Source organism: Panthera pardus, unplaced genomic scaffold, assembly GCF_024362965.1.
Source record: "Panthera pardus isolate Hobbes unplaced genomic scaffold, ASM2436296v1 HiC_scaffold_17, whole genome shotgun sequence".
Classification (NCBI taxonomy): Eukaryota; Metazoa; Chordata; class Mammalia; order Carnivora; family Felidae; genus Panthera; species Panthera pardus.
The window spans coordinates 117,222,542-117,249,111 of NW_026526732.1; the positions used below are offsets into that span (position 1 = coordinate 117,222,542).

A 26,570-nucleotide genomic window follows, 5' to 3' on the forward strand; every position below is an offset into this window, starting at 1 on the left:
CTAGAAGAATGGCGTTGTTTTATATTTTTCCAAGTCTCTTCATGTCTGTCTTAAAAGACCGCTATATTGTTATTTGCTCTGGATTTCAATCTGTCGCACATTGTTTTGCTTGAAGTATGTAAAGAAAATCCAGCCTTACCCAGTATGTAGTTAGAAAAAAAGAGTGTCTTTAAAAACTTTGACATAATTATGGATATTCTCTGACAGACCACCAGAACTCCACAGTGGTAGTTTATTAAAGGTTAGTTGTAATGTGGTCTCTGAAACCAACATTCACCAGGTGGAAATTATTGGTTTTTTCAATTGTGCAGATCTTCCAAATGTTGGCACGTTTCCATTAAACACTGTCAAAAAGTCATTAATTAATAAAATCACTGTCTCATCAGAAAAACCTTTAGGTATTAGGAGGCTGTTAAGTTCATGGTTATGGACGTGAATTTTCCATATGAAGTTTTGAAATTTATTATTGGCAATAAATATTATCAGTTATTTTCTTTAAAGGGACAGGCTCACGTTCATTTTGAGAACGTGTCTTTTAAATACCTAAGTCTGAAAAGGCATACTTTGACGGTTCTTTTACAAATGGTGTTTCATGAAAAAGGTGGCTGGCTCAGCTCCCAGCTCAATTGTGCAAGTGCTTTTTCTTGAGAAAACCAGTGAAGTTCAGTATGTGGCAAACGTGTTTGAGGTGTACCTCCCATTTTGTTACCCAGATGTCATAAAGTCACGTACTTAGAGGTTGAGAGTTAACATCACTAGTATTTATTGATTCATCAAGGACATTCTAAAACACCTTTTTCTTTTCACTTCTAGTGTGTGGTTATGAGGAATATAATGACTCCTAGCAGTTTGCTGCCTCTGCCTTGATTAGTACTAAAGTGCCAGCAGTTTTACAACCATCTTTGCTTTTGCAGTCAGTACAAATATCAACACAGTGAAGAGAGAAAATAATGTCTTGATGTTATCATGAAAATAATTTTGATACTGTGGGCTTCTAAAAGGGTCTCAGGAAACCCTATGATCCATGAACCGTATTTTGAGAACCACTCTTTCAGTCTTTCTTATGGAATCTAACTCTTGTATCCACTTTTCATATCTGCTTCTGCGATGATTACTTCTTAATCTGTTGATATCAATCTCAAGTTATTTTCTGCACTACCTACATTTTTGTCATTTAATAAAAACACTACAAACTCATTAGTAACTAATTTTTGTCCCCATAGTAGTAAAATTATTGAATTAACATTGTTTTACTATCTTTTTTTTGTTATACTTCTAGTTTGATTATTTTTCAGATTTTGTTTCCAACAAGTGATGATGCTGTTGACACTGGGTTCTGGTTAAGGTTTAACTGTTTTTAGGACCAGTACAGGAAGGCTCTAAAATATTTATATATTGCTGCTTCTTTATTTATCTTTGGAAGTTGCATTTTCTTGATTGGTTACTTGAACGGTTTAACATTCTTTCACTTTCCTGTGTAGATTATTCTGCACCCATCCAGTCTTCTCCTTTACTAATTCCTTATATAGATTATATTCTTACTGCCTGTATCTGGTTCCTGAACTGAGATAGTAAGGGATACCACACTTTTCTAATATATTTGAGTCCTGGATTTCATATATTGATTGAATAGGGAGTTTGGACAGTCAGAGTCACCTTTTCTCCAGAATTTATCCAAATGGATTTGGTTCCTGGTACTAGCTGGTAATTGTAACAGGTTGTATAACAAGGATATCCATATACGTTCAAGGAAGTTTCTTTATAGAAACTTACAGAGAACCCCCTCTGAGAAATATCATTGGTCTACTAACTTAATTTTTTTTTTTATTTTTTTTTAATGTGTATTTATTTTTGAGAGAGAGAGAGTGTGATTTAGGGGAGAGGCAGAGAGAGAGCGAGACACAGAATCTGAAGCAGGCTCTAGGCTCTGAGCTGTCAGCACCTGAGCCGAAGTCAGATGCTTAACCAACTGAGACACATAATCACTCCATACTAACTTAAAATTTCTGAACTGACGTAGATTGGCTGTAGGCCAGTCAGCCTCTCGGAAGAATAGGTTGTTTGGGCAGCTAGAGGCTATCTTATGAATTGTACATAACCTGAGAACAGAACATACACAAAACAGCCACCTTATTCTTAATTTTTGTGTAGGTGACAGTGACCCCTAGACTGGAAGTTTCTAGGAGAGAAAGAACCTGCGGTTCTGCCAACTTCATGAAAGACAGTGCCTACAGTTACCACTAACATTTATATAACTGTATATCATAAGGTTATGTTCTGGGATTTTCCTTACAATTTCTGCTTATTGCAGAAAATAACAGGAAAAAATAAAAATAGTAGATACCTATAATTTCGGAAATCATTTTAATTCCTCAGTGTATATCTTTTCAGATCTTTTATGCAAGATTTTATGGTTTTCAATTTCAGAAGTTAGCAAATACTCCCCCAAGAAAGCATTTAAGAATTAAATTTGCTGGTTAATATGATCAAATTGTTTCTTCACATGGTCTCTGCTTTTTAAATATGCGTGCTTTAATTGAATATCAAAGTAATAGCAGTACATGTATTTTGTGTTTCTTAATTAGTTTCATAATTAACATACCCAACACTAATTGCATATTTAGAGTCAATGAGAATATAAACCTGACATTAGCAAAAGTAGAGCCCAGAGGTAATATGAATACAAACTATATAGTTCATAAATTCAGGATGTGTAAAGTGAGGTTTTATTTCCTTTATGGATGGTTCTAGTCTTTGATTAGAGCATCCCCTAAAGCAACAAGCTCCTCTGGCATAGCCATTAATGCTTACAAGGAATGAAATGAATTCTAAGTCTAACTCAAGATATTGCCCTTGACCACATGTAAGTAACTCTCTGAGCTTAATCTAGTGTGTACTTGGGCATCTAATCCTAGTCAGAACACAGAGTATGTATTTCAGCATTTGGAAAGAGTCTTGCCTAGGTGTGAGAACACAAATGAAGGGGTATTGGTAGTTCAGACAGAAAGATTTACTTGATACATTAAAGATGAATTGTTGTCTGTAAAGCTGCTAAGTTTGGCAATATCCCCTGAGATAGGAACAAGAAGAATAACTGAGTTGAGAAGTAGTTACCAAAAATGATTCACTTGGAAATATAATAGCCCATTGTTGTTATCTTTATTGTACACAGCCATTGCCAAAATCTAAGAAAACTTCTAGCAAAGGCAACAAAAAGGAACGGAACAGTTCTGGAATGGCAAGGAAAGCTAAGCGAACCAAATGTCCTGAAATTCTGACAGATGAATCCAGCAGCGATGAAGATGAAAAGAAAAACAAGGAAGAGTCTTCAGATGAAGAAGATAAAGAAAGCGAAGAAGAGGTAAAATGTTGGGTGTTTGTGGGTTTTCTCATTTCTTTCCATGGGAGAGTTAAATATTCCTGTCTTATGACAGGTATGGCCAGAAAACAGATTCTAGAAACTATCTACCATATTGGTTGTTTTTAGTTACAAAGACAGAGAAATAGTTAAGTATAAATTCTTTCCCTTTTGGAGCTTTTGGTTTTATGGCCATGTGAGAGCTTGGGAGTTGGAAGAGTGAGGTTGGTGTGGGCTGGACTTGAACTGGACCTTGAAGATTAGAGTAGATCAGTGGGAAGTGGGAGAGTGCGTGCACGGAGCCATTTTATTCTGTTTTATGTAGAAAGCAAGGGGTTTAAGAACCACCAGTTTTTCTCAACTCATTGGGGATGATTTAATGATCATAATAGCATTTGAGTTTTATTTGGTGGGTGGGCAAGTTTTGTACCACTTAGGAATCCCTGCCATTTTCTTTTACTTGGGAATATCAGTAAAATTTTGAGAGCATTAAGTTTCCCAAGTGAAACTTGAGGAAAAGGAGAGCTCTGAACCATTTAAAGAGTTAGCTTATACCCTTTCCTTGGTATGTAGCTTCAGTCAAGGAAGTGACTTCTTATTATTGCTAATAATGTTTTGATAGAGACTCTTTTATACTTTGTTTTGGTGTCCCCTTCAGTGGTCAGAATTTGCTCTGTAAGTTGGGTCATCTCCTTTGTCTTATTTAGGGACTTGATTAATTGGCTTGACTTTTTGGACCAAGATGATTCTTTTTTTGGAGGGCTATCTGGTGCATTATAGTATGTTTGCCCACTAGAGGACAGTAGCACCCCCGCCCCAACTTCTAGTTATGAAAATCAGAAATATCTGTAGACATTGCCAAATGTCCTGGTGGGGCAGGGGGGGAATCACCTCCAGTTGATAACTACTGGATTAGAAGGAATAAAGATGTGATGAACTGAGTGTGTATTTGTTTTTAGGTACTTAAATCCATGATTATTTTAATGTCAAATTTTTAAAGATTTCTATAAAGCTAAGTATAAAGTGCTTCATAACTTAAAAAAGAATATTACAAATCTAGCAGGTGTTTCATAATATATTTTTGGTGTGAAGGAAGATGAATAATCTTAGCCCTAAGGTTTTTATGGAATGATTTTAAGGACATTAGGAGGGAAGCATGTTTATATGTGGATCTATAATAATAGCAATTTTGCAGTAATATTCTTCAACAAATTTTGGGTTACGACTACATGTATTCACTATGCTTCCTAAAACCTTTAAAAAAAATTTTTTTTTAATTTTTTTTATGTTTATTTGGTTTTTAAGAGAGACAGAGCACAAGTGGCAGAGGGGCAGAGAGAGAGAGGGAGACACAGACTCTGAAGCAGGCTCCAGGCTCTGAGTGGTCAGCATGAGCATGAGCTTTGGAAACAATCTAGGTACAAATTCCAGCTGTACCTTCGAGAATGATTTTGGGCAGATTACTTATAAAGTCTGTACCTCAGCTTCTCATTTATAATATGGGGTTTATGGCAGTACCAGTCTTAAAGGGCTGTATTAAATGACTTTATTTAAAGCACTTAAGAGCAGTGCTTGGCACAGGTACTGTATGTAAGTATTAGCTGCTACTATTACTTTTGTCATATGTAATATTCCTAAATTTAATTTTCCTGCCATTTAAAGACTAAGGTGTAGGTTAAAAAGTGAGGGTATTTTATACTCATTTTCACTTGTTTTCCAGGTTACTGTCCCATTGTTCCAAATAGAATTCTTTGAATCTTGTGAATATAAATGACCCCTGATTGATTTGTAATCATATTGGTTCCTGGATAATGATCACAAGTGGAACTTGTCCTAATTTTAAATCAAAGCCTTTCTACAGTGTCATTAAAAAAGGATTTTGTGCTAGAAACCCAGGTTAAATGGTGAAAAGCCATGTAGGAGAAAAAGAAAACTAACAAACTTCATAAAATACAATCCAATAGAATCTGGACTGAGAATTGCTTTTTTTTTAATTTTTTTCATTTTCTGGTAAGTCTCCCTCCAACAACCATACAATTATTCATTGCTCTAAAGGATATTTCAAATTTAGGACTATACTCCTCAAAACCTTTATTACTGATTCTGTTCCTGTGAAAGGCTCTGATTGCCTTTGAAAGGTAAGTACTAGCAACAGGAGCAGTATTTCTCTGGTAACTGTGTTTTCCCTTACTCTTTCATTTTTTCGAGGACTGAGATAAGTGGCAACCTTGTTAGGGACTTCATAAGTGGCAGTATTTTTGATTATTATTATGAAAGGACCTCTTTTTTTAAGAGGTCATAAAGAAGATTGATAGGTTGATTGGAAAAGTTGTGGACTACCTGTAGATAGAATTATTTTGCAGATTCTTTTCATAGAAGATTACTAAATTAATATTACTTATTCTTATTTTTTGAGACAGATTTTTCTTTTATAAATAAAAGATTTCTCCCCCATTAACATTAGATTCTTGGAATAAGTAACTATGAATGTGGGTAGATTAATCTTTTGTTTCCTCTGTAAATTGAGGGCTTTGGACTATTTATAATCTAGATCATATTGCTAAAGTCAGAACTCTTACTCAAGCAGAAATCCAGTTCAAGTTACAGTTGTCTATTGACCAGTTATGTGAAGTTGAGTGTTAGTCACCTGCTCGTGACTCATAGTTAGCTGTGTGGAAGACTAGGATATTTAAAAGTAAATTTATTATTTCTTCACTGTAGGATTGAAGTCACTGAAAACCACATGGTTGAAACAGAATTGGCAGGTTTTTTAAAAAGTCTTCTATAGGAAAACGTGTCACACTTAATCTTGTTAGCCAATAATTGCTAAAAAATTTTGTTGGAAGTTCTCTGTACCTACCTGTAGCTCTATTTTTGTGATAGGTAGTTCCTGGTTCACAGCAGTTTTTAATCCTCCTTTTCTTGAGAAGTAATTCAAATAAGTTGCTCTTTCTTTCCAAGAGTGACTTGGGTAGTAATTCGTTTATAAAAGAGCCACTTTAAACTTCTTTATCATTTTGGTTCTTGGAAATTTGCTTAATTAGGTCAGTAGAAGGAGAGTTGCTTAATTCTAGAATTAGAAAATTTGTAGATGAAGTTTCTTAAAAATGAGGGAATAAGAAAAATGACAGGTTTAGTTATTTTCTATAAACTGACTCTGAAAATCATGTGGCTCCCATACTGGATTAGCTCCTTTCAGGGAAGATTGCTAAAATGAGCCAGTGAGCTTAAGCCATGCTTAGGTATGCCATTTACCATAAGCGTTAGACCTTAGGCACAGAGAAGTTATTGGAGAGTACAGAAAAAGAAGCAGTGCTTCCCATTGGAGAAAACAGTTCTCATGATCTCTTAGACCCTTAAAAGCATACTTGATTTTGTAAAGTTTTATTGTAGTACATCTTCAGTTTTGGCTTATTAGTGTTTTTATAACACCTTCTTATTGCTAGAAATGTATACAACAAACTGAATTATTACTTAGTATTTAGAATTTATCTGAACCTTCCCATACGTATCAGGAATGTCTCCAGTTGTGAACACTTAAAAACCTTACTAGTAATGTCCAAAACAGGAATTCCTTTTTCTTCCATGACAGATCCACAGACGGGCAATTTGGGGCCAGTACAACAGCTCAAGAAAGGTTGTCAAGAATTTGAGTATCCTCTTTCTTCCTGAGCCACCATCTTCATAAGGGGCACTTAACCTCATGATCACAAGATGGTGCTTTTACCTTAAGGCACTGAATCCCTGTGGCAGAGAGAGAAGAGCAAAGAGCTTTCTTCCAGTAATGTTTCACTTTGTTGTTTTTTGCCCCAGAAGGGATTCCTTTTATCAGACATCTCCGTGTACATTGCCTTGGCCAGAACTTTGTTACTTCTCTACCTCTAACTGCAGGGGAAGCTGTGAGATACACGTGTTAGCTTTCCTGAGTCTGTGGGGGAAGGAGGCATCCTGCAGTGTCAGCCAGATCAGAGACACTTTGAATTCTAGTGTTTGGTAAACTTCTATATTTGTACCATTCAGGGAATTATTTGGTGGTAGTGGGAGGGTGAATGTAAAAGTTTTGTTAGTCCTTAATTATGTTCTAAAAAATAAGAACTCCCCCCCCCCATAATAATTTGATCAGAGGAATTACAAAACCATATAAACTATTGAAATCTTTCATTGGAAGGCAAAGTTAATAATCATCATGATAAAATCTTGAACTTGCTTTCATAATCTTTTGTGAACTATATTAAGGCTTGCACATTCTTTACTCTTGGCACTCTTGAGTTTTCTCAGCCAAGTTGTTAAAAGAATAGTGTATTTTAAGCTAATTTTTATTTTGTTCATCTGTTCACCCAGTACAACCTTTCTGCTGTGAGGACAGGATTCTGGCTCTGTGACAGGCGTCTTTTTTGGAGACCCTCCTTCAAGAGCCCTGCTGCCTATAAAAGATAGGTAAGCCTTTTCTCCCAAGATTTTTTTTTTTTTTGCCTTCCTTCAAAAAGTGCTTGTGTCATTCCTCTGATTCTATACCTTCATGGTTACCAGAGATCATGGAAAATCCTCTTCAGATTTTTAAAAATTTATATTATTAATCTTTTACAAATTTAGATTACAGTAAATGGTACTATCTGAAATTAATGGCAGCTGTCAATTTTTATGTTTCCCATTAGCACATCGAAACTTCCTACAATGCTAGATGGCTCTGATTGAACTACTCACAGCAGATTCAAAATAGCAAGCCAGAATCTTAATAAATCCCGTGACAACTTGGACACTAGCCTTCATTTTTTTTTTTTTTTTCAACATTTTTTATTTATTTTTGGGACAGAGAGAGATAGAGCATGAACGGGGGAGGGGCAGAGAGAGAAGGAGACACAGAATCGGAAACAGGCTCCAGGCTCCGAGCCATCAGCCCAGAGCCCGACGCGGGGCTCGAACTCACGGACCGCGAGATCGTGACCTGGCTGAAGTCGGACGCTCAACCGACTGCGCCACCCAGGCACCCCTAGCCTTCATTTTTTTAAAAATTTAACCACCTAATTTTTTCCCATATATTTTGAATAAAAAATTCAAGTTTTGGCTCCTATTTGATTAAATAACTAAATGTTAACTCTGAGTACCTCCAACATTTTTCCTTTGTAATGACATATAATGTGTTTTGTTATAATTACTAAAATTTTCAAAAAAACTTTGTTTATTCATTTTTGGAAGACAGAGACAGAGCCCAAGCAGGGGTGGGGCGGAGAGAGAGGGGGACATAGAGTCTGAAGCAGGCTCCAGGCTCTGAGCTGTCAGCACAGAGCCCTATGTGGGACTCGAACTCATAAACTGTGAGATGGTGACCTGAGCCAAAGTCGGACACTCAACCGACTGAGCCACCCAGGTGCCCCTTATTTTCAAAATATTTTAAGAGAGATTTCAAAGTAAGGGTTTCTCATGTTATCACTTATATTACTCAATTTAATAAATTGGGAGTGCACTAAGTGCTGTTGAGGTTCCAGAAAATATTTTCTACCCAAATGCCATTTGAATGGTACATGATGTAGGATTCCAAAAGAAAGTGTCCCTGTCTATTGCCGAGGGAAAGCTTTGGAGAGAAATGGCAGAAATGCCTGTTGAAATTGACCTTTGGGAATAGAAAGGAAAGTTGTGAACAAAGATGGGGAGCAAGAAAGTCCAGGGTACCTGTGACATACACACTTGTTTGTGGTTGGGTGGTGTGTCCAGAAGTAGAGCAATGAGAGCAGAAGCCAGAGCAGGGCACACAGAAGCCAGACTGGAGAGCCTGTGAGCTTGGGCGTTTTCGTATGAGTAATTGATGAATCATTCTCGCTCATTCAAAATGATTGCCTTATTCTACCGGAATTTTGCCAAGTGTTTGGCTGAGTAGGGGGGAAGAAAGAGAGACCTGGCCTCTGTCTTCCAGAACAGTCTGCCTGAGGAGAGGTACCCCTTGTTCAATAAATGTTTATTGGCAAATACAAGGAAACTTACTGAGAGTCAGCTGTGTGCCGTGTACTTCATGTCGTGCATCTACGTGAGTCTTGACTCCAAGAGAGAGGATGATATATCCTCATTTTTGTATACCTCAGGGTTAGAATAAACATGTCCTATGTATTTTGTTAGTATTCAGGTACTCCTGACACACAGTATTACGTTCGTTTCAGGAGTACTCTTAAGGTTTTTTAATGTATTGTCCATACTACTCTTTCCAGGGCTGCTAGTTTATATGCGTCTGTCTTCAGAGTTGTCTGTAAAGAACTACTGATTTAGATTCAAATTTGAATTTAAGCAATAGCTTTAGATAAGTATATATCCACTTCTGCTTATAAAAACTGAACTAAAAACTATTGACATAAATATAGAACTTGAGAAATTATCCTCTTGATTAATTTATGTAGTTCCTGCCTTTTCCCTACATATCTCCAGTCATGTATAATCTAGACTAGGAATGGCAAACTGTGTATGGCCTATACACCAGATCCAGCCTGTGGCCTGGTTTTGTACAGCCTAGAAACTGAGGATGGTTTTTTCCATTTTTAAAATTTGTTAAAACAAAAAATGAAAGTTGGAACAGTAAGCACATTTAGCCAGCAAAGCCTAAATTACTTATTCTCTGGCACTTTATAGAGAAAGCTTGGTGCATTCAGACTATAAATGTATCTTTTATCTTAGAAATTTATAACTAGGGGCGCCTGGGTGGCTCAGTTGGTCAAGTACCCGACTTTGGCTCAAGTCAGATCTTGCAGTTTGTGAGTTCGAGTCCCACATCAGGCTCTGTGCTGATGGCCTGGAGCCTGCTTCAGATTTTGTGTCCCTCCCTTTCTCTCTGCCCCTCCTCTACTCATGTTCTAGCTCTCTCTTTCTCTCTCAAAAATAAGCATTTAAAAAAAAAAAAAAGAAACATCACTAGGTGAGTCTGCTGAGAGGCTTTAAGAAAACATAAGTGCATAGGCCTCACCCTTGATGGGTTTATCTATTGGTCTCTTTTCCTCTCTTTCATATACAACCTGTATACGTAAATAGTGCCAGAAGACCGTTATATTAAAAAAAATCAAGAAGTTTGGCTAACTGCTATTAGTAGCAAGCGTGTGGCAGGCATAGCAATGCTAGTGAAACAGTCTCAGGGCTGGAATAGATCTTTAACAGTTACCTAATTTCCAGAGACCTTTTCCCATCTTAATCTTCCAAGTAAATTGTGTAGCACCTACTAAGTGCCAGTCCTAAGCCCCGCGCTGGAGATCAAGAAACAAAATAAGACAGGGTCTCTGTTCATCAGCTGGTAGAAAGGGAGAGGTCAAAGATGAGGAGGAAAAAAGTCCATAGAGTATAACTTAAGAGCCAGGAAAGAGAGACGGACAAGATCATGTGGAAGCTCAGAAGATTTTAAAAGAGCATTTACCTCTTTGTAGGGACATGTGGGGAGCAAAGATCCAGACAGGAAAGCTTCACAGGAGGTAACAATTTGATCTGACCCTTTAAAGGATGAACAAGGGAGGTTGGCAGAGTTAAAGAAAGATTTGGTAGAAACTATTTGCACAACATCGGATTATCCCCAGACCCATCTTAGCTTTGAAACAATCTAAAGAAATGATCCTGGAGTCCCCACTAAGTTTGGAGGGTAAAGGCCAGAGAAAGCCCTAGTACAGATTCGGTGAGCCTTTGTTGTCATTTTGCATTTTCTGCCAACATTTCTTACTCTTTGTTCTCATTGGTAACATTTGTATGTAATGGAAAAAGTTAAATTTAACAGTATAAATAGGTTATGATCTCGCCAGCTTATTTTTGTCATATCAACTCTGGCTTAGATGCATAGGTACATTACTCGTTTCTGTAAGCAAGTAATCTAGTAGGAGGCACACTGGGCTTAATGTGCCTCTTGCTCCTTAACTAGTTATGAGGCACTGGCTCTCTTAATTACTCAGATACATTTTCCTCATTTGTAATAAAATAAACTGTTTTGTATTTGAATTTTTTTTTTGCTTTTTTTTTTAAGCTCATATAAGACCGTGTATGTGGAGCAGTACCATACAAATTTTTCTTTTTCTTTTTCCTTTTAATTATGTTTTAACCACATCCTGGGTTCAGAGTAGAAGTAGTAAACTAGATCCTGTAAACAATACAGAGATGAATGTGACAAATACTTAAATGGCTGCTTTATGTCAAACTTTTTTTTAAGTTTATTTATTTATTTTGAGAGAGGGAGAAAAAATCCCAAACAGGCTCTGTGCTGTCAGCACAGAGCTCCATGTGGGGCTTGATCCCGTGAACCATGAGATAGTGACCTGAGCCAAAATTAAGAGTCGGATGCTTAAATGACTGTGCGCCCCTGTACCAAACATTTTTAAGGTAGCCAGGTGTCTTTTCTCATGGAAATTGTCAAATACAACTTTAAGAAACTTGTGATGTGGTGGGAAAAGACTGTAAGTAACTAGGTTAATAAATCTGTATATTAAATGTTTTCTCTGCTACCTTATATTTGTTTACTTACTTGATCTTTAGAACAATTCTACAGATATAGCCACAGTTCATCAAATCTCCGATGCCTATAAGGCATCATTTTAATGTAAATTACAAAATGCACCCCAATATCGGAGATGAGAAAACATGAAAAAAAAGTGGTAAATTCAGCAAAGTCTGGTATTACCTCCATTTTACAGATGAGGAAACAGGCACAGGGAAGGAAGGTAAGTGATTTGTTTGAGAATACAAAATTGGTCAGTAGTGGAGTCCGGATTTGAACCAGGAAGTTTGGCTCTGAAACCTGTGTCCTGCTTCACATGAAGTAGGGATACATAAACTATAGGCCAAGTAGTGTGGGACCACAGATGAATCAATTGGTGGTGGTGCAGGGAGAGATTCAGAGGGGACTGTTAAGCTGGATTTAGACTCATAGGTGAGAGTTTCCTATAGAGAGGAGGGGGTGAAAGTAATGAGGACTTGAAGCTTCCTGTAAGGTGTAAATGGGCACGCTCTCACTCTCCTCTCCTCTCAGCTCACCCAGGGCCTCTTTCCTTTACCTCCAAAATACCAGGTTATCCACAGTTAACCTTACCTGCCAAAAATCGTCCATTGTGTCCCTGTACCCAGGTCCTCTGAGATACCCCATTTAAAAAAAAAAAATTTTTTTTTAAATTTTATTTATTTTTGAGAGAGAGAGACAGAGACAGAGTGCAAGTGGGGGAGGGGCAGAGAGAGAGGGAGGCACAGAATCCAAAACAGGCTCCAGGCTCCGAGCTGTCAGCACAGAGCCCGACGCAGGGCTCGAACCCACGGACCGTGAGATCATGACCTGAGCCGAAGTCGGATGCTTAACTGACTGAGCCACCCAGGTGCTCCTAAGATGCCCCATTTTTAAAAGTTAACTTCCTCCTATTCATACCTAAAACTTACCAGAGCAGCTGAGGTGAATGATTGTTAACATCTACAAGGCTAACATACACGTGTGAGTTTCTCTGCCTCCGCTGTTTCCCCATGTCAACATTTACTGGTCTAAGGAAGATGTTTTACTGAATTCCTACCTTCAGTTTGCCACAGAAAAACTTGTAACTGGTTACCAAAGATAAGTGAAATCCGTTGTAAATAACATAGTTTGTTATTACAGGGATGGATGTTTGTGGGGTCCAGTCATGTCTACCAGAATGCAATGAAATAAGCATGATGCATCATGGTTAGTTAACACGGGTGTCATTGAGACTGTCTTACTGCTTTTGTTCTATTTATCTATTCTTTGTATTGACCTTGCTTTTAAAGAAAACTTTAAAACTTCCAAGTTACTGCATTTACTTAATGAAAGAATTTCTTTACAAAAGGAAGCTCTCATAATAGTAATAATAGCTAATATTTATTATCCATTTCCTGTGAGCCTGGTACATTAAAAGTGTTCTACATGTATTAATACATTTACTCCCCCAAAGACATGAAGTATGATCATATTTCCCTTATTTTGTAAATGAGGAAACTAGGGCCCAAAGATACATTGGGGCCAGAATTTGAAATCAGGATGCTCACCCTCAGAGCCCACACTCTCTCCTCTGTTAGGTTTCTGTAGTGCTTGTGACAGTATGTTTGCAGTTTTTCTCTTAATAGGCTAGTTGTCCACTTAAAAAACTGTGGACACCATCCCTGCTAGATGATGATGTTAAATATAGAAAGAAGCATTGTTTTAATCATGTTTGTCCAGTGGTAACATCTTGTGGAGATGGCTTGATTACCCTTTATTTATCACTCTAAATTCTCATGCTTTTCAAACTATCACTACTCCAAGGTTGCAGGTTTTAAAATGGTGCCATATTATCTAAAAGTATTTGAAGTTGTAATGATAGCTGTAAATCCTGGCCTGAAAAGGCTCTGGAAGTATTTTAAGTACCTGCTTCTAATTATCTGATTTGGATGAGGATGAAGTAATAATGCTTCTAACATGGTTATCCCTTGCTCATTTTCCTCAACCCTTTCTGTAATAACTTTCTTATAAAATCTTTTAATCATCTACAGATCCAGATTTTATTAAATTTTGACTAAAGAGTGATACATCACAGTGATGATTCTTTTATTCTGTGTATTAAGTGTATCACCAGATCTTACAAAGTTTTAGTATTCCCTTTCAGAGCCTAGTGTGGTTCTTATGAATTGGGTAGACGCTGAATAAAACTTAGTTTAAGTTAGAGAATTGATGACCTAGTGATACCTTTCCAGCAACCTCCACTAATTCTTAATTCCTCGAAGAATTAGGAAGTAAGCAAAAATGGCCTTAAGTAGCAAACATCCATAGGTAGAACTTATATACTTTACTTACATAAAGCATTGCAGGGGCGCCTAGGTGATTCAGTCAGTTAAGCATCAGACTTTTGATTTTGGCTCAGGTCATGATCTCCCAGCTCATGAGATTGAACCCCGTGTCAAGCTCTGTGCTGACCTCACAGAGCCTTCTTGGACTTCTTTCTCCCTCTCTCTGTCCCTCCCCTACTTGTTCTCTCTCAAAATAATGAGCTTTGAAAAAGGGGGAAAAAAAGGCATTTTAGCCCCTTGTCACCTCTCAGATGCATTTTTTTTTTTAATTTTTTTTAATGTTTATTTATTTTTGAGACAGAGAGAGACAGAGCATGAACGGGGGAGGGTCAGAGAGAGGGAGACACAGAATCCGAAACAGGCTCCAGGCTCTGAGCTGTCAGCACAGAGCCTGACGCGGGGCTCAAACTCACGGACCGTGAGATCATGACCTGAGCCGAAGTCGGCCGCCTAACCGACTGAGCCACCCAGGCGCCCCTCAGATGCATTTTTTAAGTGGTACTTAAACCAGACAGATTGGCCAGCTCCCAGCCCCAGCCAACAGTATGTTATTGAGGTGGGACAGGGCGATAATGATGGTGGGCCGATATGAATATGTAGTAATGGCAGTGTGGCAAGAGGAAAGACAAATACTCAAATCCAAACTGCACTTAGAAATAGCTTGAGCCCACTTTAATCTTAGATTGGTCTATACACTTTATCGTTTTTTTAAAAAGGAATTATGATAAATTGTAAAACATTTGGAGAGACATTCTGTCAAAAGTGATTTGCGGTATTTTGGGTATGTAAAGATGAGATTTTAGGTTATCTTGAGGCATTTGCTTTATATAAGTTGCTTTTACTTTGGGAAAGTTAATTAAATGACTTAATGTTCCCTAATTTCAAAGACCCTGTTTGAGACAAAGTATAAATTATAATTGTGTCATTTTAATCTATCCATGTGTATATACTTTGCTTTTGTTTTATCAGCTGTGAGTTAGTGTATAAGAAAACAGGTTCTGGAGTTAGATCTATTTGAATCTCACTATTTTGTTATGTGGCTGTGAACAGAATACCTCTTGAGCCTTAGTTTCCTCATATATTCATGAAATAGTTAACTGAGCAACAACTGTGCACAGTGATATTTAGGGGTTAGGGATATTAACAGTGCACTTAAGAGTGTCAAAAAAAAAGTTCTGTCCTCATGGAACTTCCATTCTAGCTGGGAGAGACAATAAAATAATAACATTTATATTCTAAAGGTTTTTTGTTTTGTTTTGTTTTTTAAGATTAAGGCAATGCATATAAAGTTTCCTATCTATACTGTGTGATAAATCAGGGCATCTTATATTTGGTGTTTGAATCTTCTCATGACTGGTTTCATGTTGGGATACAGTGAAGTTTGTTGAGTGTATTGGTTATCTAAAAAATTGATAATTAATAACTTTTCATTGGAGATGCTGAGTACATTAATTTTCTCTAATTTTGCTGGGTACAGAGGATTTAGAGAGATGGCATCAATATATGTTCTTTGCTTTCCTTTCCAACAGCCACCAAAAAAGACCTCTAAAAGAGAAAAACCTAAACAGAAAGCCACTTCCAAAAGTAAGAAAACTGTAAAAAGCGCTAATGTTAAGAAGGCAGATAGCAGCACCACCAAGAAGAATCAAAACAGTTCCAAAAAAGGTAGGTTAGAAATGACACCTTTTCAACAGCTCTAAAGATCTAATTCATATGATATAAGCGTTTTGAAGTGTGTTTGGAAATTAGATAAACTGCAAAGAAAATTGGAGAAAGTGGTATACCAGTTTTTTATGGTTACAGTTTTTCAGAATTGACAGAAATTTCAATGCATGTTTTATAAGTAATTTATTGAGTAGTGATTTATAATTTTACGTAATACTCCTTTGAAAATCTAATGAATGCTTGTCTTTCAGAAAGTGAATCTGAGGACAGTTCAGATGATGAACCTTTAATTAAAAAATTGAAGAAACCTCCTACAGATGAAGAGTTAAAGGAAACAGTGAAGAAATTACTGGCCAGTGCCAACTTGGAGGAGGTCACAATGAAGCAGATTTGCAAGGAGGTAATTGGACAAATACTTGGATCATTTTGCTTTTATTTGAAAAATTCTTTCACTCTTCCCTCAGTTCAGTGCGAGATTTGTATGTGCATTCGTTAGCGAACAAATGTCTGTGGAACTGTTCTGTGCCCGGCATTCCGGCGGGTGCTGGGATACTGCTTTAAATGAGTCAGTCTCTGCCCTGTTGGACCTGCTTCGTAAACAACAGTGGGATGTATCCAGTGAATACAGTGAAGGCGATAGATTCCAGACTTGAGGGAGAACACTCTCTTCCTGATCGGGACACTTTTTATTGATGGATCCTTAGATTGCGTTAGTTGTAAAAAGCAGAATCTCACGGACCACCGTATTTTCAGCATTACTGTTGTACTAAGATGCTGTATCAGGTACTTAGTTCAGACTTCTGTAAAGTTTTCCTGATACTCAGAAAATAAAATGGCCTAGTCTTGAAGAGGATTCCTTAGAGATTCTATACCTGAAATCAAAATTGGGAGATTTTACAATCTGGTTTCTGATGGTAAAACCAAATTAAAATTTCAAATGTACCTAAGGTGACATAGTCTGTACTTTTGTTAAGACCTTGATTATTGTTTTGTTTATTCATTCAGCATTCACTGAGCCTCTCCTGTGTACCAGACACCGGGATAGATTTGGGGGTAGAGCTGGGGATCTGTTAACTTGGCTGTTGGGGGCTTACTGATCAGTGAGATGGGAGGAGATGGCTATTGTAGTGAGTTGGGGACAGTCGGTGGGGGTTGGGCTGGAAGTGTGGAGGGCACCGCACCACCAGGGAAGGAGCCTGGGAGGAGGGAAGACGTCCTGGAGCCTCAGCTGTTCCATACAGGGGAGCGGTACTGACACATGCCTGTCAGATGGGACAGTGACTGCGAGGAATAGTAATTTCATTTGGGTGAAGACTAGAGTTGGAAGGTAGTCTTCATAGATGTTAGGTAAGAAAAGGAGAACTTTTGCAGATCTCGTATATGCCTTGTTGCAGAGTTTAGTTTTTTCCCTGAAACTGATGGGAGAATTGGGAAGCTGGGTAGGATATTGGGAGCTGATTGATAGGGGCATACGCAGTCCAATTTTCAAGAGCCCTCATGGACACACTGAGAAGACAGGATGAAGAATGGGATGCGAGGCAAGAAAGCCAAGTTTGTCATAATCTAAGTTATAGGGTGGCCGTAATCCAAGGCGAGCCGGGAGAGTTTGGTCAGAGGTTGCTCAGTGTGGGTGTTCGGGCGCGGTAGCATTAACCTTCCGATGGAAAACAACAGAGGGTACCCTCTGAGGAAAAGAGGAGTTTCGTTCTAGACATCGTGAGATGAGGTGCTTAGAACATCCCAGTGGGAGAAACTGTGATCATTGTAATTCTCCCAGGTTTGGAGAGAGAGCCAAACTGGGCTACTGCTGGGAGTTAAAACCAAAAGTCTAGATAAGGTGGCCCAGGGAAGAAGAAAAAGGGTGAGAAAAGCAAAGGACAGAGAGTCCTGGAGACTCTGAGTTGAGAAGTAATTTCTACAAAATACAAAAAACCGTAGAGAGAGGGGTGCTGTCAAAGCAAAGAGACGAGACAGTTTCCAGAATGGTCAGGAGGGGGTATAGTGCCAGCTAAGAAAAGGTCATGACCTTACCTGAGACAATGGGCAATGGTTATGGAAAGCAGCTCACAGGGGGAATAACATAAAATGCCCTGTAAACATGAAGACACACTTTCCCTACTAATGAGGAAGATAGAAATTGAAAGGAAATATTTGTGCTTCTTAGCTTGACAGAATCTTTATAAAGATTAAGCGAGTCTTCATGCTTGGCAAAGGTATAGGGAGACATACTCATGCATGAAGTTGTAACAGCTTTGGAGAACAATTAAGTAGTAGCTTAAAATTTAAATTGCAAATGCCCTTTAACCTAGCAAATTCCATTTCTAGGTCTCTATGCTAAAGACATAGTCACATCTGCACAAAATGATTACAGTAATGTTCAGCATGTCTGTAATATTGAAAAATCAGAAACAACCTAAATGGCCATCGATAGGGAAATGTTTAACATGGTACGTCTGTATTTTTGGAATGCTATGTAGCAGTTCAAAAGAACACGGAAAAACGTTCCAGGTATTGTCAACTTTTTGAAAAACCTAGAATATTATCCTATCTAAGTAAATACGGGAAAACCATATTGCCATTGATGTATCTATGAGTTTGTGTAGAAACTCATTTTTAAAGGTCTGGAAGAATGCACAGCAAACTGATAACTGGTTTCCTCTGAGGGGAGAGACGAGGGAAGAGTAAAGGGGGAGGAGTCCTATGCGTTTGATTTTCGTGAATACACTTACATAATTTTTTAAGGGGATTATTTAACAGGGAGAGGTCCAGTGAGAAAGACTTGTGTGGTTTTTTGGACTCCGCAATTAGAAGATGATTGTTCACGTAATGAGAGCAGTTCCACGGATGATAAATGCAGGGATTAATTACCCTTGGATCAAGAATTAATAGTGAGGAAAGTGAATAAAGCTGTTTTAAACATCTTGCTGTAGAAGGGAAATCGTAGTTAAATGGGGGGTGAGGATACAAGTTGATAAAATACTTAAGGTCAGGGAGAGAAAGCACATGCTTATGTTAGGCTGAGGGACTAGTGCTGGGGAAGGAGGAGAAGCTGATGTACAGGAGAGTTCCAGAAAGGGTCCCTGCAGAGGTAACGGAAATGGGGGATATTGATGGATCCACATAGAGTAAACTGGAGGGGAAGATAGGTCAACATTGAAGGAATTCTTGGCCAAGAGCAAGAGGGAGGAAGGGATGAAAATGCCATTGATAGCACAGGAGGACCTGCTGAGAGAGAGTCGGGTTAACCCCGGGAAGGTTCGGACATCGGATACCATGAACTTGGCATGGGACCGGTCTTTTAAAAGTTCTGTGTTCCCACAGCAGTCTTTCCAATCATAGAAAAAGTGGTAGTTAGACCAGTTCAGGGACGGAGTTTTGCAGGGAACTAACAAGGGGTGAATGACAGGAGTGATGTAAATGATCGACTCTGTTTGCAGGACTTGGCAGACCGCAGCCTGTGGGCCACATCCCTCTTACCATCCGGTTTTGTAAATAGTTTAACGTGACAACAGCCACATGCATTCATTCAAGTGTTGTCTGCGGCAGCTTTCATGCTACAGTGGCACAGTTGAGTAGTTGTGACAAACTGTGTTCCTGGAAAAGCTGAAACCACTTACTGTCTGGCCCTTAACTGAAAAAGTTTGCTTACCTTAACTAGTCCTTAGGAGCGGAGCAGGCAGGCTTGTGTGGAGTCAGGCCGGGGAGTGATTGTGAAGTCAAGCAGGTGGCAAGTTGACCAAAGAGAGGGGCCGTTTAGAGAGTAAAGCTGTAGGGGTAGAGGACCCCTGAGACCACCTGGATCTCAGTGATTTAACTTAGGGGACGGGGTGGAGCAGCGCAGCGGAGGCTGAAGTTCATTCGAGTTCAGGTCGAGGAACTGTCAGTGTTGGATGACGGAAGGAAGAACGTAAGGCTACCTCCACGGAACATCTGGCCGACAGCCTGCCGGTATAATGAATTCAGTCCACTTACCTACCATCTCTGTGTAGGTGTTTTCCTCGCCTGTGTGTGTTAATTCAGCTGATACTCCCAGTAGTAGAGAGGACACTGAGAATGGCTGCGTCCTAGTTAGTTTCTGCTCGTTTGCAGTAGTTGCATATGGTGAACCAGAATTCTTAGAACAGACGTGCCGCTATTTGTACGCGGCCTACATTTCTTCTGTATCCAAAGGTAAACTGTGTTACTACTGTATTTTTAAATCTACTTTTAATTTTCACTATAGGTATATGAAAATTATCCTGCTTATGATTTAACTGAAAGAAAAGATTTCATAAAAACAACTGTTAAAGAGGTAAATACATCCACCTTTTCTGATTTTGGTCATTTCGAATGTATAAGACAAATTATATATCAAATACTGTGTATTTTTCAAAATGTTCATGTCACTGTATCACATTTGACCCTCAGATTTTCTCAAAATAGACGGGCAAAGTATTTTTCATTCTCATTAGAGAGTTGAAAAAAATAAAGTCTGAATCTTAGTGACAAAACTTGACCTCCAGCTCACAGCATACATGGGCGGCCAGGCTCAACACAGGTGCTCACCCAACTACTGGAGCGTAATTCCTTTCCACCGAAGTCAGAAGATCAGCAGTAGCTGTATTTTTATATCGGTCCCAACAGATTTCCCAAGGTCACAGTAGTAAAACAGAAGTTTTAAAGGGAGGGTGGGGTATGATTTTTGTGTTCTTAATATTTTAGGTAGAGGAAAATGACGTTTCTCTCTCGTTGCAGCTGATTTCTTGAGGCAGAGGAGATAACTTGTCCCGTGGACGTCAGGATCTGATTTATACCGTTATACCAGCAAAGAGAATGTATTTCCTTTTCTACCCCTTGCAAGCGTTGTGTTAGTAGAACCTGTCGCTGATCTTTTTAAGTAAATTTGAGTTTGTTGTTTTAAATTGCATTTCTATGCAGTTTTTAGTTTAAAATTTTGCATGGCAGTAATTGTTCCTTGCTTTTATAGCTGTATTTTGTACATTTTGGATTTCTTTATATGAGATCGTAGTTTTAGCGTGCTTAGTATTCGCTTGTTTCAGACATACTTTTAACGAAGTAGAAGAAACTATTATTGACATTTATACATGCAGAGACTATGGCAGTATTTAGTAGATGAAATATTTTGAATACACATCTGACAGTGGCAGTGTGTTCATCATATTAAAAATATACAGGCTTCAGCTATCCAGATGATTAAATTGGAAAATTTCTGCTGCATGTGTATATATGTCAAATCGTCAGCATGACAAAAGTGACAGATGTTATTTTTGTATTTTTAAAAACAACTTTGTTGTATATAAAGTTTTTTTATTTCTTTTGTGCAGATCAATTTTTAAACTCCTATAGGTAGGTATCTTTACAGTTATAAACTATGAAATGTCAGTGTTCGGCCAGATGGTATGTGACGGAGCAGCGAAATCAGAATTCAGTGGAGAAAACACTGAAGGAACAGGTCGTTCTCCGCTTTGCCTCAGAAGTGTCAATTCGTAGTTTTAGTGTTAACTCTGCAAGTGTCTGTAGATAACATTTTATGTTAAGGGTAGACCAGATCGACACATCAGAACTTCAAAATTGGGGGGAGGGGATTAAGTACAAGCACATTTGGCTTCTAATAAATGAACTGATTTTTATTAACTGCTTTTGCCCATGTAAAATGCGGATATTTACAGGAAACCTGGCCACCTTTATAATTATGGTAAATGTACCAAGTATAATGCTAGAAGATAACGTGTAGGCAATGGTGGGTATCTCCGACAAAGTATTTCTCAAAAGTGATAAAAAGACTTATTTTTAACATTAAAGAAGTTTAATGTATTCGTGGGATCAGGACTTTTAGGCTTTAAACTTTGGCCAATCAGGATTCTGGGGGATCAACACACAGACCACTCCTGAATTAGATTGTTTCATCTTTTACATTGTCGTAATCAGTTTATTGAATAATTTCTGAATTTTAAAAACATGACTGCTTATGAGAGAATTAGGCCTTTGATAAACCAGTTGTGTGTTTAAACGGAGCACATGAAATACATAAAAATGATAAATGTTGGCCGTTAGCAGGTACTTTCACAGGTCTGACGTATTTCTTGATAAATACAAATGAATAAACAACTAAATGAGACCTAAAAATTGGCCGTTGATTTTAAATATTTAATTTGTTCCTATAAACCTTGTCAATAAAACTAATAAATCCATGCTCTTGTCTCTTGTATTAATGTCTTCCCTTTCTGTAGCATTTCCCCCCTAGCTGAGGATTTCAGAACAGGGATTTTTGTTGTTGATTTTGAGAGAGAAAAAGCACATAGTGGCAGGGCAGGGAGAGAGAGAATCCCAGGCAGGTTCTGCACTGTCAGCGCAGAGCCTGACGCGGGGCTCAAACTCACGAACCCACGAGAGAGATCATGACCTGAGCCGAAACCAAGAGTCAGACTCTTAAGCGACTGAGCCACCCAGGCGCCCCTGGACGGGGATTTTAATGGATTTAGCCCCATGACCCATTTAATTTGGAGTCGTTCAGTGATTGCTGAACACAAACTCTGAAGAAATCCTGAAGGAAAACTTGAAAGTGACCTCACAAAACTAAGGGATTACGGTTCACAACTGTTTATTTTATGACCATTTACTTGAAAGGGTGTAAGACCCAGGAGCTAAACAAGTCTGAAGGCGGCTTGCAGGAGAGGAGACGGGTGGTGTGCGTGAAAGGTCGTGGGGAAGGTGTACCCAGTGCTCACCACTACAGTGCACGGTATTTGAAAAACAAGTCTAGTTTTTATTAAGCAGTTTTACACAACCAGCTGTTCACAATCTGCAGTTAAAACATTGTGTAGTCACTGCTCTTCAATTACAAAATCTTCAAACTGTGAAAAACAGTCAAAAACTCAAAAGTACCGTGGTTCCTTAACAAAATGTCAAATGATGTCACTTGGGACAGGAAACTTTTTAAATACACATTTACTGCGCTTGAGCTAACTAGGGTTTTCCTTAGTTTGCTTGTAGCACAGTACAAGTTTAAGAGCCCAGAGACTAACCGTGAACCATTTCAAACTTAAAATATTTTGCATTTATCACTAAACACATGCTATTCTTTAAACAGTTTAACACATAACATTTTTAAAACAGAATACTTCCCAGTACCAATGAGTCTCATCAGATAGTCTATCAACATTTTCCTATGTTAACCCAACTTTGAAACCAATTTACTGCTGTTTGCCTTCTTGTGTTTGTATCATACTTTGCTGAGGAGGGAGGGGTCTAAACCATCTAACGTCTCCATAAAATTCTATTTCTACTTACAAGCTGACTTTAAATTTTAAAAATACCTAATATTCTGAAAAATGTCCTTTTGAGTCTTTTCAATGCAGACTAACATAATTGAAAGAACTGTTCAGACTTTTTAAAACAAAAGCATTTAAGTTACCATCCGCTTTTCTAACTTCTTGGCAAGATAAGCATCCTGAAGTCCCTGAAACCAGAGTTTAATTGAATTCTTTTGTCAGGAGGAGAAAAAAAGGAAAAAGTGAATATGTGCCATGTTCTCCAGCTTTTAAGATATGGCTTTAAATGTGAAATATTTACCAGGAAATCTCACATTTTCTGCAGTTTTCCGGTGGACCTGCCTGTGGAATACTGAAAACATCATGCTGCAAAAAACAGACTGGATCAGTTGTTTTAAAAAGAGGCAGTAGAGGGAGTTTTATTAAAGTATTCTGACAAGATCTTTTTGCCAGTGGTTGCCAAAATTAAGGCTAAAGTGTGCCATCGGACCAAACTTGGCTCTAAGAAAAATAGCCCTACTCTACATGGTCTCAAGTATGAAGACTATACTATCTCTACCCCATCGAAAATCACAGAACGCCTATACTGTTTGAGGAACTGAAAATTTTGCTGTTTGCCAATGAGTGCACAAATCTGAAATGTTTTATCACAAAAGAGACCCAAATTTAAATTTCTTTTGAATACCCAATGGAAAGAAATATGTACAATATAAAATAGTCTAGAAGCTTCATTTACTTTTAACTGAAGAGTTTGTGCTGTATCTGAAAGGGAAAGATTTCTATCTAAATTTTAAGTAAAAGCTCAATTTTGGAGCTATATAAAAATCTTAAGGCTCATTGGCAAAGATACTGATGAACTGTGACAGAAGAAAAACCCGTGGCTTTATCTGCCTTTTTAATGATCGCTGCTTGGTTTCTTGATGTTTGAAAACAATGGTTTCTCAATGTTTGAAAACTGATGAGCCAAACAAGGTGTCAAAATTCAAAGGGAATCTCCAACCGTGGAAGAAATCCTGTCTTAATGTAAGGTTATATTCTGCTTTGTTCTGAAATACAGAAGACAGCCCTAGTCACACCTGTGGAAAATGCAATTAAATATAAGTGCTTACAAAAGGATTCTTGGGGCTAATGCTCTCAGGAGGAGGTTTTTTTTGTCTTGATTTTATGAAAGTGAGGTTTAACATGTGTTTCAAACTTTACCATTTGGAGCACAGAAGCAAGCTGGGTCCAGACAAATTCTATTCAGAATGCTGCGATCTTACTTGCTTCTCGAACACCACTCAAATATGCCCCCGTAACAGTTTGTGGGAAATGCCTGTTTGTTGCCTGTAAGAAAAAAATTGCATAATTGGAAATCACATATAAGGAACTCAGGCGATCACCGAAACATAATACAAGCGTACACTCTCTGATCCTCGAATCGAGACTGCCGGCAGGCGCTCCTCTGTGCTCACGTTAACACTCTACCTCCCCCCACCCCCACCCTGCACCTGCTGTTCTCTGGCCGTGCCACCCTGCTTCACCACTCCCGTGAAGGACTGAGTGGCACTCCTTAGGATATTACTCACATACACACCGTGTCCCGGAATTAAGAAGAACGAAGACGATACAATCCCTGCCCGTCCCCGCCGCTGCCCCCCAGACAAGTAGTCTCGCTGTCGGAATCAGTGATGAGCACAGAAAGCGAACCAATTCACCCACGGCTGGAGTTTTGCTAGAGGACTGCCACAGGACAGAGAGGAGTCCGTCAACGGGGAGGGGACAGAAAGGTGAGGACTGTCCGTGGGAGAAGACCGCTCTCCAGGAGGTCGGAGTGGGAACAGAATCGGCAAACCAGGGCAAGCAGCAGATTGATCTGTGGCTTGGGGGTTGGTGGGGACGGCGACAAGGTCTGGGATGTAGCTATGGGAAAGAGTCACTGAAGCGGGGGTGAGCCGATCTCAGAAGATGGAGGAGGATAGGAAACGCAGGAAGTTCCACGTGAACTGAGGTATGTTCCATGTCACCTGGATTTACGGCTGGATGCCAGGGACAACAGCCAGTGCCAAACACTTCAGTAAATGGAGAGGAATGGTCAGGAGGTAAGAATACAATTACCGGGGTGCCGGAGTGGTTCCAGTCGGCTAAGCGTCTGACTCTTGGTCTTGGCTCAGGTTACAATCTCATGGTTCGTGGGTTCAAGCCCCGTGCTGGGCTCTGTGCTGATGGCACAGAGCCTGCTTGGGATTCTGTCTCCCTCTCTCTGTCCCTCCCCTTGGCTCTCTCTCAAAATAAACTTAAAAACTAAATACATAACATTAGAAAAAATACAATTACTAGTAGGGGGCAAAAAATGGCAGAAACCTCAGAGAAATGGCTTTAAAAATTTTTTAGGGGCGCCTGGGTGGCTCAGTCAGTTAAGCGTCCGACTTCGACTCAGGTCACGATCTCACACTTCATGGGTTCGAGCCCCATGTCGGGCTCTGTGCTGATAGCTCAGGGCCTAGAGCCTGCTTCAGATTCTGTGTCTCCCTCTCTCTCTGCCCCTCCCCCACTCACGTGGTCTCAAAAATAAACATTAAAAAAAATTTTTTTAATAAAAAATGTTTTCTTTAATGTTTTCAGTGTGAAGTAACAACTGTATCACACGAGCCTAATGCAGCTTCTCTTGGAAGCAGCGGACAGTTGCTGCCTGGCGTGCAGTCACGCTCTGTTCCCACAAAGCTTTGCAGGCCAAGGACAAACCACACAGCCAGTTTTTAAATGACGTTCTTTTGTAATCATCCAAAAATCAGAGAGAGAAAAGATAACTCTATTTTAGATGGCACTAGAAGACCTGGGCGGTCCCAAACTATAATCCACAAAGGATGAAAGCAGATGAAAGAGCTCTGAGGATTCTCTTCACTGGGTGAAGTTTGGGGAGGGTGGCGGGGGGCGGGGGGAGGTGATCCAAAGCAAGCCGATTCACCCCAAAGAACCTTTTAACCATCTCAGCCACTGGAGGCGTCGGGAAGGACGGAGGCAGAGGCGGGGCACCGGTGAAAACAGGACTGGAAGAGCAAGCAATCTGGTTCCTCACCAGCTTCCCTACCCCCATGGCCACGACCCCCTGGAGACCAGACGCAGAGGTGGGGGTGAGGCACCAAAGAACGTGGGGATTGAGTCAGGTCTTCATAACTAAGAGCAAGGCTGCCGGCACCCAGCATGTTCCCAAAGAGCTGTAGATAGACTGTCTGGGGATCCAACCACCCCTTGGCAAGCTCGTGGGCGTTCTCAACAGGCTTTTGTAAAAATGCCTCCCTCCAGTCTGAGCAGTCAACGATGGGATATCTGGATGTGTGGGAAGAGGAGGCTGACGGAAACAAACTAGAACTCTGAGGAGTCACTAAGCAAGAAGAGGATGCTACCAAAAGAAAAACCTGAGGGCAAGAAAGTGCTCATAAAAGAGCCAAAATTCCCAAAGTCAGTTCAAGGAGACAAACAAACAGGATAAGACACACGAGTAACAGCAAAGAAAAGAAGAT

The 26,570-nt window shown here is 39.2% G+C and overlaps 2 protein-coding genes across 8 annotated transcripts in view; one reads left to right on the top strand and one right to left on the bottom strand.

Annotated features, from left to right (window-relative positions):
• Positions 1-21,987, top strand: part of DEK (DEK proto-oncogene) — a 30,843-nt gene extending 8,856 nt beyond the window's left edge. For 2 of the 3 annotated variants that reach the window (XM_019420030.2, XM_019420031.2), the window contains exons 7-11: positions 3,173-3,361; positions 15,661-15,796; positions 16,048-16,196; positions 20,019-20,087; positions 20,531-21,987. In XM_019420030.2, coding sequence (XP_019275575.1) covers positions 3,173-3,361; positions 15,661-15,796; positions 16,048-16,196; positions 20,019-20,087; positions 20,531-20,542 — 555 coding nt within the window. In that variant the 3' untranslated portion in view covers positions 20,543-21,987. Of the gene's footprint in view, positions 1-3,172; positions 3,362-15,660; positions 15,797-16,047; positions 16,197-18,121; positions 20,088-20,530 lie in introns of those variants that run through there. The other variant, XM_019420034.2, reaches the window with a different exon arrangement.
• Positions 21,988-22,541: 554 nt separating this feature from the next.
• Positions 22,542-26,570, bottom strand: part of KDM1B (lysine demethylase 1B) — a 62,132-nt gene continuing 58,103 nt past the window's right edge. For all 5 annotated transcript variants that reach the window (XM_053904858.1, XM_053904857.1, XM_053904859.1 and 2 more), the window contains one exon: positions 22,542-24,393. In XM_053904858.1, coding sequence (XP_053760833.1) covers positions 24,310-24,393 — 84 coding nt within the window. In that variant the 3' untranslated portion in view covers positions 22,542-24,309. The remainder of the gene's footprint in view (positions 24,394-26,570) is intronic.